Source organism: Pseudonaja textilis, chromosome 2 (assembly GCF_049901715.1).
Source record: "Pseudonaja textilis isolate UNSWEBS1 chromosome 2, rPseTex1.2, whole genome shotgun sequence".
Lineage (NCBI taxonomy): Eukaryota > Metazoa > Chordata > Lepidosauria > Squamata > Elapidae > Pseudonaja > Pseudonaja textilis.
The window spans coordinates 90,585,671-90,602,735 of record NC_141991.1 but is presented as its reverse complement, the minus strand read 5'-3'; the positions used below and the strand labels follow the sequence as shown (position 1 = coordinate 90,602,735).

Genomic DNA, 17,065 nt, shown 5'->3' with positions numbered 1-17,065 from the left:
ATACGCGTGCACACAAAGTGCGTGTACATGGGCAAAGCACGCCCAACAAGTCACACCCACCAAACCAGTGGCAACAATATTTGAATCCCACCAGTGATACAGACCAACTACATACAACAGTATGACCAAGTAGCAACATTGCAAGAAAAACATTTGCCTGAAAACAAGAACCACAAAATAGATAAAGCGTTAGAAAATGAAGAAGATAAAGTGTTCTGGGACTTTAGAATTTAAACAGACAAACACCTGTCAAATAATACCCCAAACTTAACAATTATTGATAAAAAGACAAAAAAAAAATCTGGATGGTAGACATGGCAGGCTCTGGAGATAACAGAATAGAAGAGAAAGAACTGGAGGGGGCACGAAATACAAAGATCTGCAAACAGAAGTTGAATTATTGGGGCAAAATAAAACAAACATAGTGCCAATAGTGATAAATGCCTTGAGTGCAACTCAGAAACATCTGGAGTACCATTTGAACACCATTGGCATTGACAAAATCACCATCCTTCAATTCCAACTGACAGCTTTATTTGGAATAACTTAAATCCTACAACAATACCTTTAACATCATCAAAAACAACATCTACATAGATAAAATGCCAAATCTAGTTTAAACATGTGGCTGACTGTATGACTAACCATAAAAATAATAATAAGAAATCTTTATTCCTGGTCAGCTGGATTCTAAACTCTTCTAAAGCTACTTCTGCTTCTAATCCTATAAGACTGAAGCACCATAACTCTTGGCTGTGAACAGACGGTTGATGGTTTAAAACTTGGTAAAACACTTTCTCTCTCTACATGTGTTTTAACTGCTATTTGTATTTTGCCTCAGCTTAAAAAAATCCAGCAGTGCACCATTTCCTTATTTTTCTAGTCATTAAAGTCAAATGTTTTCATGCTCAGCAGGGTGAAATCCAGATTGGATAAAACGTTTTTACTTGGGTGACTAGTGACTGGACAAATGATGAAGTAATGCACCATATGAAGTATTTAAAAACCCCAAGGAGAAATAGGTAGCTCGGAGAAAGAAACATAATGACAATAATTTAGAAAATCATTATTCTGCTTAGTTTTGAAGTAGCAAGTTCAATTTTACCAGCCAATGTTGTAACCATAATGCTATTTTAGTATTGCTGGTAAACATCTCTGTATAAGACATTATAAACCACAGTTATCATTGAATCAATTGAAGGAGTGTTCCTGCAAAATAGTCAATGAACTGCTGAGATTAGTTTGTAACAAAAGAAATTTCAACAGGCAGTATAGACAGCATCATTCAAGGCAAAAAAAGGGGGGAAAGCGGTACTTAAAAACTCCAGCAGGAAAACACACCTGGAGATCTCATTTGCAGGGGGAGAGGGTGAATGTATAGCTATATCATCCATTCCTGCTCTCCAAAAAGGATGTTACTCATTTTGATGACAAGGCGACTGGGCAGTGGGGAAGAACGTAAGGTAAAGAAGATCTTTCCACAAATAACATGTAAATTCCTCAGAATGAGCACCATTATTTCATCTCCCCTTCCACTTCCCAGTACTTTAGTGAATTTTGCAGAGTGGAGATGCAATAGCAGTTTGTCCATTCATTGCAAATAAAATAGAAGCAAAGAAGAAAACTATTCATCACTGGCTCCATAGCCATCACCATTGCCCCAATGAGCTTTAATCCATGCATGATCTGTTTTTGTTCCATTTCTCTCATTTGCACTTCAAATGTCATTCTGATATTAGCTGGTTCTCACTAAAACAAAAGAGAGATGTTAGTTCTGAAAGAGAAAGCAGATCTCCAGAGCAAAACTGTTAATCAGCCAGGTGTGCCTTTATTCCAAAGATTAAATCCATTTGGTATCTGGTGGAAACCATTTATCTAGTCTTCTACTATTCTCTCAAGCTAGCCATACAAAGTACAACTTTGTCACACATCCATATAATCAGATCACCAGGTACATGAAGTGTGGAATAATGGATGTGCAAATATTCTACTACACACTGGGGGGGGGGGGGCATATCCAGGCAAGAACTGGCTGTCATGGAAGAAATGGAATTCTTGAAGTACTCCTGATTATTTCAGTGCATAGATGTAGACATTTTCCAGGATAAGAGACCCAGAATAATCAAACTCCTTTACTGGAAATGAGATGGCTAGGCAGCAAGATATCTATAATGTTCTAACCACCTGTTTCTAATTCAAAGGTGACCGATGGTTAGGCAGATAATTTTGTAAGATGGAATTTATGTCGCTTATCAAGATATAAAATTTGGAAGAATACAGAGAACTTCATTAAACTTGGGATCATCCATATTTGAGCAAAAAGTTAGTTTAGAACTTTTTATAAAGTATTCAATATATGGATAGCAATTAACTTAATTGGAAAGTCATGTCAAAATGATCCATTCATTTGCAAACATGACCAGTGAAAGTAGTCATGCCATAAAGAAAAGGAAGATAGTCCATGTTAGGCTTGCACAATTGTTGAGAGATGGGTACAGAACAGTCAGGAATACATGAGAAAGGAGACCAAGCAATCAGTAGCCAAATCTTATAGATTGTGCTATAAAAGACCACTATCTGAAAATAATGTTCCAGAGAACAGAATAAAACAACTTGTTCCAATATTTCCTTCCAAAAGATGAGGAAAATGTAACAATGCCCAGATTTTAGCTAAATGAAAATTGGTGCTTAGAGTTGAATACTTTGTTTTATGCAGTAACATAAAAAGAGAGAGAAAAGGCCACTTAATTTATTCTTTATTCAGCTTTTTCTCCAACAACATACCCTAGCTCTTAACATCTTCCAGTTGTGTTTTATTTTAATACATTCACCAAGGAGTAAATGGATGGTTCGTATGTAGAAACCAGTCATGCGACAGCTAGGCCCACTAGCACACAGGCCTTTCCCCTCCTCCCACTCTCCGGGAATGCTTGGGCCTTTCCACTGCCCCATCACTCTCCTAGGTCCTTCTCCCCAATAAATGTTCGACTTAGTTTTTCTTTCTGTGAAGCTGCTGACAAGTACATCCAGCCAATGCAAGGCACAGATATTGTAAACAGCCAACCAGCACAATATTTCCAAAGATAGAAAGAGCCTCAGAATATCATAAGAACTATAAGAACTCATCTCACAATGTTTCTGAGGCTCATTCTATCCTTTGGAAACATCATGGGGACTGGCACTCATTGTGATGTTCTGAGATTTTTTCTACTTTTAAAACATTGTGAGGGCTAGCAACTTGTCTTGTGGTGTTTCTGAAGGAAGAAAGTGGTTCAGAACATCATTAACTATGAAAGCTGCCAGGGGTCATTGAATATGAAGATCATATGATGATGGCTGACTGCCACAGCAGGACGGTGGCCCTGAATACCAGCTGTGCAGCAATGAAGTGGCAAAATTTTTCTAAATTTCTTTTCCTTGGGAAGAATAGGTCTTGGCATTCTGGCCCAAGTTACCCAGTTGTCTTTCTGCCTCAGGTGAGACTAGAATTCATAATCTGCCAGATTCCAGCTTTATCAACTAAAACAAGCTGGAACTGGACTCCATTGGTACTGTCTACTATATTATAATTTTCCGATATACAGCTAAACCCTGAAATCTTATCTGAATGAATGAATATATATATAATAAATGAGAATTCTGCAGAGCATTAACCATCAATCTTTGAATGGAACTTGCCCACCCAATATCAAAAGGGCAAGCTGTCAAGATGCTCTAATGGAGGATTCTCTGTTTCACATAAAAATGTCTTTTCATCTATTAGCCTGGATTGGAATTTTTGAACCTTATTTTCAACCTTTTCAAACCTAACCTATCTGCCCAAAAATGTCTTTGAAAATTTGTAATGTATGTTCCATGGAAAACTCATAATGTAAAATCATATGGCTATGCAATAACACTGCTGATCCAACTCATCAGAGCTAAAGTTCAAACATAGCAGCAAATTCTAACCCATTAGGTGTCCACTGTTATCTGGATGATATGAAGCTCTGCAGCAGAGAAGTTAATTAAATTAAGATATATTCACAACTCCGTAACTTTTGTAGGTATCTCTCTCAAATGTGTCAGGCTCTGTCCTCTGAGAGAGCTGCTATGCTTAGGAAATATAATTTCACCCAAAAAGAAAGGAAAGAAGGAAAAGAATAAGAGGGAGAAAGTGAGAGAGAGAGACTAAAAAGAGAATAAAAAATGCTTTGATGAAAAAAAAAATATCCAGCACAAATATCACATTTCTTTTGTTAAACTTTGGCAGGTTTATCCCCAAGCAGGGGCAACAATTTACATGTTTTTTTAAATAAATAAATAAATTACAGTTATTTATTTATTTTATGGATAATAAAGAAATCATCTAAAATTTAGAAAACACTAAACAACCCTGTAACCTGTTATCTCATTCTTTGAAAGAAACATAGTTGCGATGACCCAGGGTGGGATACAAAATAAACACAGTCACAAAAACAGGTGAAGCCCCTTTTATTCCTTCACTTTGCTTCAAAGCTCCAAATATCCTTGACTGGAGACCAAAAAGTCTCCCACAAGCAGTTATGAAAAGGAGGAAATGCCATTTAAACTAAAAATGTCTATAAATTATAAAGAGTAAAAACAACACAAACCACACTGAAGCAATTAAGGGAACCAGGCAAGATAAGGGCTTGAAGAGGTCCACAGATATCGGAACACACACTGGGAAAGACGCCAAACTCAGACAGGAACGACAGACTAGAGATATTTCCACGCTTTATTTCCAGCACTGGCCCATCCACATGTCCGTCCCTTTAACCAGTTCTCACAGCTGCAGCTCATGATGAGGATCATGGCCCTTTTTCTCCCCCGTGGACCACGCCATTCACATCTCTCCCTTATTTTCTCCTCCCTTTGTGACCTAGGATGGGCCTGGGTCTTCCTCTGACTGCCCAGCCTCCTCCACAACCTCTGGAGTCACACTTCCACTCCCTGTCGGCTGTTCCTCCTCTCCCTCGGAGTCAGACTCCAGCAAGGGCATGACAGTAGTGCAGTTTGATGTGACCAGAATGAACATAAAATTTAAGGTGACCATTTTTTTTACCCCAATCTGGACAGTCCCATGATCTTCTAAGAAGAGTATATTTCCTTAACAGAAAAATAATTGCAGTGGCAAACAAATTTCAATAATAGATCAAGATATAGGAGATGACCAGGCTGAGCCCCAAGAAGGGTCCAAAGTCATGAGCCCCTGAGTGCCTCAGGAGATCTAAGTCCAGCCCACCTTGAATACCTACTTAATTCACGTTCATTTCCATTAGTAGCTCACATTTTTGTAGGTAACTTACACTTTCAATAAATCTTTATACTCATTTGAACTGCCTGATTTTGCCAGCTCTTGACATTATTTATTTACCTAAACAGATAAACAGAATGATCATGTGTAGGAAAAATAAAAACAAAAGGAAGCAGAAGTGACTTCCAACTTCTTGCCGGATTCCCCACTGACTTTTGGGCAAGTAGCTTGCAACTATGGGAATGTTACAACAGCCACAATTTTGTAAATAAAACTGGTCTAAATCTCAAGGAAATTTCAAATTTCATGACAAAAGCATATGACAACCCCCCCCCCCCTAAATCTTTCTAGTTCGTAGATGGATTCTGAAAATATACATGGTGAGAGTGATTATAAAACTGGGACAATTAGCATTTGAATTCCTTTAAGAATACATCCATCTTTCAAAGGAAAATTAAAAAATTAAATGTAACTCTAACATTGCGTATATTTACCCTCATTGAAAAAGATGAATTACTTGGATGTGTAATTCAGTTTTTATTAGTTCAACAATACAGCCAAATAAGGAAACAAAATATCCCTTAAAACTGTGAGTTTGTCTTCATTTTAAAGAAATTATTTTGAAGCGACTGTACACTCTCCAACTACTTTGCATAAAATGAAAACAGAGGGAATGCTGCAAACAGTCACTGTGAATGCTGCTAAAGCTAGAAAAGGAAATTGTGAGGTTATGTTTTATTCCCTATACTGTATTGTATTTTTCCCAATAACTGGAAAATTATAGGGTATAGTGTGCATTTGACATGCCAAGTTATTTCCTTAGCTAAAATCTGAAATGTTTTATTTATTCCATTGGGGGACAGAATTCCATTTTAAGTGTGTTTATAACAACATGCAGAAAATTTCATCAAGAATTTTCAATCATGGTCCAGAAGAATTTAAGGAGTCGGGGAAATTAGTTAATTTTATATAGCCACTAAGATTTTGTCACAGAATTTATTTTGTTCAGCCTTTGGTCTGCTTCATTAATATATCTGAAAGGACTATTAGATCTAGTTATGCAACATTTAGTCATATGGATTACATTTACTTGCAGAAACTATTCTCCTGAGCTAGAGTGACACTTTTTTGGCTTGATTCCATTACAAATATTGGACTCTAGTATGAAACAAGTATGAAATATAAGATAGACCAGTTCAAGCCTTTCCTTGAAAAAAATGAATATTGTTAATAATGATATGCTAGCAACAATGTATGACCCAATGAAGCTTCTTCTTTGCAACCTACAAACATTAGTTTAATATAGAGGTTAATCAAAGAATGGATTAGAAAGAGCTGAAAGATGCAGCAGCAGAACAGGTCAGAAGTTAGAGGAAGAGTGGCTATTATAAACATGGCTTCATATTACAATCCAATTATACCAAACATTTAAATGTGTATATCTGTATATTCCTCTTGGTTGTTTCGCTGTATAGAACGCAATTAGAAAATATTTTATAATAAATATATAATAACAAACATGACTATATTTCTATTTTGAATGTTTTGAATAGGAGAACCAGTTTGGTATAGCGATTAAAGTGCTGGCCTAGAAATCGGGAGACTGGGAGTATCAGTCCCAATTTAAGCATAAAAACTGGCCAGGTAACTTTGGGACTCTCCTTGTCTCTCAGTCCAACTACAGAACTGTTGTTGTGGAGAAAATAGGAGGAGGCAGGGGTTGTTGCCTTGAGTTATTTATGAAATAATAAGTGTGTAATAATAATCTGATCAATAAATAGATAATACTGGACAATATCTGAGTAAGAGTCATAAAGTTTAAATATAACAAAGAAAGATAATGGTAATGAAATAAGGCACAAATTAATTATGAACCAAGAAATACCTATACCATTAGCTAAAATTTTGTTTAATTTCTGCTAGATGCTGCTTGGATGAAATAATACGGAAAGTCCTGAAGTCGGACCTCCATCTGATTGGCAAATCCTACAGCCAGAAAGGGAATGAAAATATTTTCTCTGCTGAATGTTCCAATGCAATCTTTTAAGTGGTATTTTATAGATTACACTCATAATTGAATTGCATAACTTTGATTGGAATACAGAGGCCAAAACGTAAAGGCCAGATTTCTGGACACTACCAGTACCAGGTATTAAAATATAAATCTAAATGAAAAACTCTACCTCCTCTCAGTAATTTAATCCATAAATTAAAATACATACTCTAGTTCATTCCTCTCTGGGGTGGTCCAAGCTGTATTCCATAGTTACCCTAATTAGGCCAACGGAAGTGCGACATTGTTTTTTTAATTAGAAAATCACTTGGGAAATTGCCTCCAATATAAAGCGTACAAATGTGCAGGGCTCAATCCATCAGTGTCAATTATTTCTCTCCTGTATTTTTTGCTATCAAAGCTCAGCTGTAGACAGGCCAAAGGCCACAAGTGCTGAAGCCAATCTAAGCTAGAAAACAGGTGAAGGAGATAGATAATAGGTTGAGTTTAAGTCAGACTGTATCTTCATCACAAAATTGTAATACCTTTGTAGTAAGTAACGCAACATGGGCTGGATCCAAACCAGTTAATTCACTGGGAAGCAGAATTTCCTTATTTAGTTGTTTAATAGCTGAAAACCATTCTTGGACTCAATATATTGCATTTACTCTACAATTTTCTCCTTTCATCTCAAGCACAGACTGACAATCATCCTGAGATGGACCTAATATAACATGGGCAGAGCGAGTGAAGTTTGGCAACAATAGAAATGGGACATGATAGCAGTACAGAATGTTATGTGTAGCAGACAACAACAGCTGAGCCTCTCCAAACAGCCTGAACTTGGCAATATAATTTTAATAGTATATTCACTAAATTTAGCTACCAAATTTTCAAAAAAGTCAATGAGAGTTAAAAGACCATCTACTGTACATAATATACTAGTACCAACTCCAAATTACATAAAAAAACATAAATGTAAAAATCTCCACAAAATCTCAAAGGTGAATTCATAGTTTTCTATTCAGAACCTTAGTTTCATCTTAGTTTCTGTTGGGCTATTGCTTTCCTTTATTTGGTATAGTTCATGGACTAATGGTATGCTTTGCATGAAGCAATGGTATACTTTGTCTATCAGCAAACAATGAACTATAATTCATTCTTACTTTTTGCTACTGTAATAATTTACTTTGTGTTTATTTCAATTTTTGTCAACCGATATTAGCTTCTTAAGAAGCCATCACAATGTGCTTTGATATTCAAAAGCCATTTTGGTGAGATGTTGAAGGTGTTGGCCCAGAAACTAGGAGACTGTGACTTCTAGGCCTCTGTTAGGCATTAAAGCTGTTTGAGTGATTTTTGGGCCAGTTATCCTCTCTCAACTCGATCCAGTGTTTTTGTTGTGGGGAAAATAGCAGGAAGAATATTATGTGTTTTTGCCATCTTGAGTTGCATATAAAAAGGGTGGAATAAAATAATAATAGAATATAACACAGAATATAAAATACTGATCATGATACTAAATGCTTTTGTCACTATAAGATTTAAACATTAGCATGAGACTAGATAAGTCTACATACAAACAGAAATTTGATTAAAAATTGAAATTGATCCAGTAATTAAAGAGAAAAAAATAGTCTATTCATCTGAAGCTTTTTCAATGTCTCCAGTAGAATTGCTGGAAGTAAATTTCATCTACCAATAAATTTGATGATGTTTTTGATTAAAGCTTTACTATTTTTTCCTCTTAGAATTCATTTAAACCTTTTGCCTGCTCATGAATATCGGCTGCTTTTTTTCTTTCTTAAAATGAGACTTGATTTTCCCTAATCAAACATAAGAAACATAACTTTAAATAGCTACTTAAAGTTTAACTAAAGGAGTTTGGGAGCACTGCTTAGACTAGAGTAAAAGGCCTTGATGGAAATCCATCCAGCTCTGTCTGTAAAATGGTACTTCAGTGAACACATAACATTTTTTTTTCTTATGGAAAGAACAGCCTTTTTCAATATCTAACCTTTCAAAAAATATGTCAGAACAGGTATTTCTAAGTGAAACAAATTGTTTGCTGATTGATTCTCTTCCCCAGGTGAAGTTTTCACCTCTTACTTCTGAAGTACAACTGAATTGAAGCAGTAGGGTTGTGCAGTGATCCAAATTTGAAAGATCAAAAGTGATTTTGATTGTGAATGAACACATATATAGCACCTGCCAGGAACACAAAAGACCAAATACTTTTCCTGGGGGTGAATTTCAGCTGCAGAGTTTGGGCACCCTCACTCAAGAAAAGATGAAACTGAAAAGATAGATATGAGCATTAACATCAAGTATGTAAGAAATGTAAGGAAGAATATTTATTCCTCTTCTTCAATAACGCCCCACCCCACATGCACCAATTATTTCAGAGTTACAGTATAAAGATGCTTTCTCCAAATACTATTTTAAAAAAATATTTCCTACAGTTTGTTTCCTCTTGTGAAGTCTGACTCAATTATCAATTATGTTTCTTAACCTAACTGTATATGTTAATTATATCTTACTACTAATTTAAAGCTGGTCATCTTGTGAAACAAAATTAATTAATCCAAATCAATAGAAATTAGCACATTCACATATCTAATAGTAGCTAGCCACATAAAAAAGAAATTCATTTTCATTCAGAAAATGAATAGAGAAAAATAATTAAATGCATGGCTCCCTTAAGATGTGGTAGTTTTGAAATTAAGAGCATGAGACTGAATTCTCCAGGTTAAACATCTGTCCAATGACTCATGGATATTGTCTGGGAAGTTTTATTTATCAGTTTCATTTCTATGTTTAAAATAAAGTACAGATATATGCACCTGTACCTGTATATGCACTGGATAAGATTCTTGAAAAACTACTGATATAATACATTTGAACAGCTTTATAGTCCTGGTGGAAAGAACTACATGCAAATTGCTCTAATATTAATAGAACAAAACATTACTTGAACAAAATAAAATTGAATTGTGATGAATGTGTAATCGATGAAGTGCCCACAGTCGTCGCTGTTGGAAACCTAGATTTCTTTACATATCACAATATGTAATACCACTACATCTTTCTTAAGCCACAGAAAGAGAAGACTTGCTTGTTGCTTGAATTCAAAATCGTTGAAGATATGTCCACTGTGTTATGTATTCGCTAGTTAATAATAATTTGTTTAATGACCACTTCTTCAGTGACTGTTCAAAGTTACGACAGCACAGAATGAGATACTTATTACCAGTTCTTGAAATTCTAGGCATCCCAGTATTCCCACAATCACATGATTGTGATCTGGGCACTTGGCAACTGGCTTCCATTATGATGGTTACAGTGTCCTATGGTCATGAGATTGTCATTTGCAACCTTCTTGCCTGCTTCCCAGGAGCAAAATCAATGGGGAAATGGTAGGGAAGATTGCAAGTTGTTCTGCTAAATTACTCACAGTCTACCCTACCCAGCAGCAGACACACACACACACACACACACACCTGACCCTAGTGCACACATGCTGCGCTTTGTGTCACACCCCAGGCATTTTCCCTCACCTGGCACCAGCCACTTACTAACCAGCCAGCTGACCTATTTACAAGCCACCTGGAATTTACTTAATTACCTGCAATCATTCTATAACAATGGCAAAGGGAAGTGCTACAATTGCCATTGCTAAATGATGAAGTCCTGCAATGTTTTTCTTTACAATTGCATTGCTAGCAAATAAAAATTTTGATCCCAGCTACTGTTGTTAATCAAGGACTACCCTGATTAACAACAGTATAGTACAAAGCAAAGTTATCAATTTGTTCCAAGTTCTCCTCTATTGAAGACTGCAATAGGGAAACATAATAGAAAGAAAGACCATACATATATTTAATCAAGATATGAATAGATGTCAAAGGTGACCACCTATTTCTAAGCAAAAAAACTACTTCTGTATAAAACAAAGGTGTATATCTTGTCCTTAAATACACAAAATAAATAAAATAGCATATGAAAAGAATTTAGATTGAGCTCAAATTCTATTTATAGACAATACTTACAAATTCTTTACATCAGTAATTCCTCGAAAAGCCTTCCTAGGGATGCCTTGAATCTGGTTTTCACTCAAGTCCCTAAAAATAACAAACAAATATTATGAACTTGTTGAATTAAAAAAAATGGCATAAAGATGTGTTTATAACTGCAAATTCCTGTGACATGAAGGGGAAGAACAATGAAAATGTTAACAAACTTTTAAGAGGTCATGCACTGAAATGGTAGCTATGCAGAATTTTATATTTTCATAAACTGAAAAAAATTGTTGGGACTATTAACATAGTACCTATATTGTGTACCAACTTCTATTATTTTTATGTATTTCAAAATAAATATTGCACCAAATTGCCCTGAAATGGTTTAAATGTACTTTTTAAAGTCTGTATTTTTAACATTTCTTTATTATCTGAAATGTGGCACTTGAAAGTGAAAATAAGAGAGGAAATAAGTAACTAAAATATAATGGAAAGGATAAAATAAGAAGTAATACTATTAGTATATAGATTGCAGTGCAATCTTTACATATTAGTTCAAAACCATTTCAGAAAGTTGCAGATAACACTTGCCATAAGTGCATACTGCAGATTTATTAAAACAAGCAATTTCATACAAATTCTCATACCCTATTCTATCTTTGTTGTACATTAAAGAAATAACTAACAATCATATTTTCCTCTTCTTTTGCTGGGTTTATTTTGCATTATATCTACAGGAAGAAATCTCCATGAAACTACATATTTTTGTGGCTACTTTTTCAGAAGTCCTTCATTTGATGAACTCCATTACAGAATGCAAATACAATGGAAAGTTATAATCTGGTTTGACAATTGTGAACCTAACAAAATATTCCCCTCTGCCCATGCAATTAATATTGGCTAAAGTACAATCAACACATTGGGAAATATTTTGTGCCCAATGCCCATGAAAGAAGTAAGTCCTAAAATGATTAAGGATTATTATTATATGTTCTTTCATTTAAAAGGATAATATGCTTCATATTATTTTCTCTATCCTTTGTGGAATACCATAGTCACAAGCAATAGCTTTAAAAAGCACAAAATAAGTATTCAAATATATGACAAAATGAAGAAAATTGCTTCACTATTATTAACAAGCATTGAAAATGCTCAATTTTATAAAATTGCAGAATACTGCATGGAAATCAAGGACAATAGATATTATACAAACATAATATGCTTTTTTAGAGATGTATACAATGCTCAGACATTCCAGATAAGTAGCATTCATTAGAATGCACTCTGTGGAATTTCTCCCCCTTTGAAAGTGAATTCTCTATTGTGCCATGAACCTCAATCAAATTGATTTTATTGAATAATAAGCATTTTGGCTCCAAATGAGAGCACCACATAGAAAACCCACACTGACATGTTAGGTCATCTGGGTCACCAAGAGCTTTCTTCTGTTTTCCATCAGGCTGATGGTCCATTCAGCTCCCACCCCAAATGTCCTTGTCAAACTAATTCAATTTATACTAGTCATCTAGTCTACACCAATTTCTTTTGGTAGCTGTAATTGTTTTCTCAGACAGAGAGACAGGCACACAAATGGTACACATAACAATGCTTTATTGTTTCCAAAATGATGTTTCCAAACATATGTAAGTACTTCAGGACTTCCCCAAGTTATGAAATATTCATAGGAAAAATATTTTCAACTTTCTACTCATGTTCATCATTAGTGACACTAGAATATTAAAAGCTACATGATAGGCCTTTGATTTCAATGATTCTGATCAGTATCATGATCTACTGAAAATAATGCAAAGAAACAAAAAGTTAAATATTACAAAAATAATGTCTGGAACATTAAACGTTAACAACAATCAAAGCAAGCAGCAAAAGGGAACAGCTGGACTTGAAACAGGAAAATACCCATTCTAAAAAAGTTAAAATTGTACCTATTATTTAAATAAGTTCCTTATTGCTTTAAGTAGAGTAGAAGGCCAAAGTTTTAGAGATTCTAGCATATTAAAACACTTAATAATAATTATTATTATTTCTCATGGATGCATTCCATCTTCCTATTTGCAAGAAAATAATCTTTTGTTCAATAATAAATTAATACATCTGCTTGTAATTTATATTTGCTTTATCTTCTGTTCAAATACTCTTGTCAGGTTAATATTGAAGCTACTCCAAAATCTTCAATATTTATGAAATAAATATTTCTTATATTCTGATATACTGACAGCTTTAATGATGGTATTTCAGGGAGTATGTATTGATATCTGGCAGGTAATTCAGAACAAACAGATGATTAAAAAGGATGTTGATTTTTGCATGATGTTTGAAATAACTGCAAAACACATTATGGAATGGTTTTATAAAACAAGGTAAGCTGTGCTTTGTCCATATGAATGTTTTTTGTTGTGTCTACACCAGTGCTATCACATCTCAAAAACGGTTTCTTGGGTCCATTAGGAAACTGCGCAATATTTATTTATTTATGATTAAGAACTTGTAATGATTGCCACTTCAAACTTAAATATTCATGAATATGCAGGGTACTGTATAGAAACTGTTTATTAAAACCAAATGAAAATAGATATCAGTACTCTAAAAGATGCGCTAAGAATAATTTAACCTGTTTCACGATAGGAAACATTATGCACAAAATAGAAAGAGACACTAGAAAGATTGCCGTATTAGCTCTACTGAGCACAATTCTAAAACCAACAAAGAATTTCTTTAAATACATTATCACTGTGACCTATTGCAAGCAGACAATCCCTTTAAAAAAAGGCATCAGTTAATCACCTCCACTTTGATCTTTTTACTACATCAAAGAGTGCTGTAAAATTTGCATGAAAGCTAACCATAGATTGGGGCCACTTACAGCATTCTGTCCTGTCAAGGATCTTGAACCTGGGGAAGATAATTGTCCTCCAAGCCTTTTTTGTATGATGGGGAATGGGTGGTGGTGAAAGGAAGTTAAGATAAAGATGTTAGCGGCAAAACACTCTTTATTTTATTTTTTCATCTGGAATGTAGTATAAGTTGAACAGAACACTGTTAATTTTTTTTGAAATTTAGGAAATGTTGCTGACTTTACAAAAAACCATAAAGTGATCTAATGTATTCCTAACTAAATAAGTCAAAAATAAAATCTTAAATTTTCAATATTAGTAGTCCAATATTGCAACATAATAATGTTAAAATATCAATGTTCTTGAATATTTATAAGCTATTCCCATTGCTGATGACTCCTCAAACACATACAAACATTTTCTGTGGACTGTGGACATTTTTTGGTTCTCTGTAACTTTATCATGACAAATAATTAAATCACAAAATGCACAAATCATATTACCTCTCTTAGTCCTCCCATTGCAACTAAAATGTCCACTCCATTGATATGAGTCAATTTCTGAGTCCATTTCATAAAGTACATTTGAGAACAGAAAATTAAGCTGTTTATACATCAGAAATATTACAATTTATTCCAACACAGCACTAAGATTATGAAAGCATGAAATGCAATTTCCCTTTTTCTTCTTTCCTTCCTTGCACACACACACACACACACACACACACACACACACACACACATATATATATATATATATATATATATATATATATATATATATATATATATATATATATTCAGACTTTTACAGTTGTTGTCTGACTCACAGACGAACACAATACAGAAGCCTGATGATGGCAGATGAGATTCTGCTAAAAGGTTGCTACAACTTTAAAAGCACAACTATAATGACGTGGGAAAAAACCCGAACAAAGCTGAATACCATACATGTAAGTACCTGTGAAAACTTAAGAAAACAAATACACACACACACACACACACACACACACACACACACACACATATATATATATATATATATATATATATATATATATATATATATTTTGTTGCAATATTGGACTACTATTGAAAATTTAAGATTTTATTTTTGAATTATTTAGTTAGGAATGCATTAGATCACTTTATGCTTTTTTGTAAAGTCAGCAAAATTTCCTAAATTTTCAAAAAATTAACAGTGTTCTGTTCAACCTAAGAAAACAAACAAACAAATAAATAAATACACACACACACACACACACACACATGTGTTTTCTTAAGTTTTCACGGGTACTTACATGTGTGGTATTCAGCTTTATTCGGGTATTTTCCCACGTCATTATAGTTGTGCTTTTAAAGTTGTAGCAACCTTTTAGCAGAATCTCATCTGCCATCATCAGGCTTCTGTATTGTGTTCATCTGACCCAAACAAAGCTGAATACCATACATATGTATGTATGTGTGTATGTATGTATATATGTATACGTATACATATACATATATGTATATGTATATATAAATAAAAAAACTGATATTATCAGAAAAGCAAAATTATTTCCTTTTAATCCATGTAAAGGAAAAGTATCAAAATCTGTAACATTTTCTTCCATTACTTGATCATCATAAATAGTAATAGTTTTATCTTTATAACTATGCAATACAGCAGCTGGAATAGGTCATGGAGATTGTTTATGGCAACTATTCTCTTCTTGCCCTGCATTCACCTGAAAGCAAGTTAATTAAAATCTAATAATATCAAATCCTCCCAATTAGAATCTTGACATAATCTCATTCATTATCAGCAAAATGGATTATATTTAATATATTTCTTGTTTGTAAGACAGGGGATTAACACCTGGAAAGGCAAAAGAACTAGCCTATTTAAAGAGTAGTGAAGAAACAATAATCTACTAAAAGAAAAAAAAATGAAATACCTTACTTGATAAGAAAAAGCAAGTCTTGATGGAATTTTGGCCCTACTGCATACCACAAAGATAGTATAGTGTGATTAGATTCAGAATTTTCATTTACTGGCTGACCAAAAAAAGTGTGGGTGTGTTCTTGCCATTCAAAAGCATTAAAGTATCTCTTGATATTTCAAGGTTTATTCTTGCAGAAGACAAGGGCAAAACTCTGATTAATCAGCAAATGTCTTGGCTCAGCGCTCTGCAAGAATATTTATTTACATAACAGCACTTTCAAAAATTAACTAGACTCTCTTCTGAGTAGCCATCAAACATGTTATTGGATTGCAGATTGACAATGTCAGTTCACCCAATCAAATTAAGTATAAAAAAAGAAGCTGAGAGTTGGTAAGGGGAAATGGTTGGGCTTTATTCATAAACCTTTACATGTTTCAATTAGCGTTTACTTACTACAAATTGTATACAGGAGAAAAATAGCTCCTAAAGAAGTAACTGTTCTCACCTCTAAAATATTAAATTGTACCTCTTGGATTAATCCGTTTAAAACCTTTTCTGAATGTCAAAGAGTTACTTACAAATAATTAGCCTTCCTAGGCATATATCTTTGGTGAATGTTCATGTATAACATTCTTGGTTAAAGAAACACTTCTTGAAACTTTGGAGTATTAATCATAGAAGGAAGAAAGTTTCCAGTAGGTCCTTAAAGTATGTGCTGTATTTAATAAGTCTCAATAGGAGGCAGTGACTGGCCATCATGCCTGGGCATGGAAAGCAAGCAAGGTCAAGATATGATCAACCATGTGATCTTAACGCATGTAAAAAACAGCAGGGTTTCAATAGCATGAATGTGGTTTCCATTCCCGTGAAATTTTTGATCCTCCTGCAGGACTCCTTGCCTGCTGCATGTTGAATCAATAATCTATCAAAACACAGCTAAGAAAAACTTCATTATGATTTATCCTCATGCCACACCATGAAAACTAAAGTTTATATGTCTGTAGGTTGGAATAAAAGTTT

The 17,065-nt window shown here is 34.2% G+C and overlaps 1 protein-coding gene across 1 annotated transcript in view; it reads right to left on the bottom strand.

Annotated features, from left to right (window-relative positions):
* Positions 1-17,065, bottom strand: part of SLIT3 (slit guidance ligand 3) — a 494,586-nt gene that overhangs the window by 226,537 nt on the left and 250,984 nt on the right. The window contains exon 5 of the mRNA XM_026696342.2: positions 11,300-11,371. Coding sequence (XP_026552127.2) covers positions 11,300-11,371 — 72 coding nt within the window. The remainder of the gene's footprint in view (positions 1-11,299; positions 11,372-17,065) is intronic.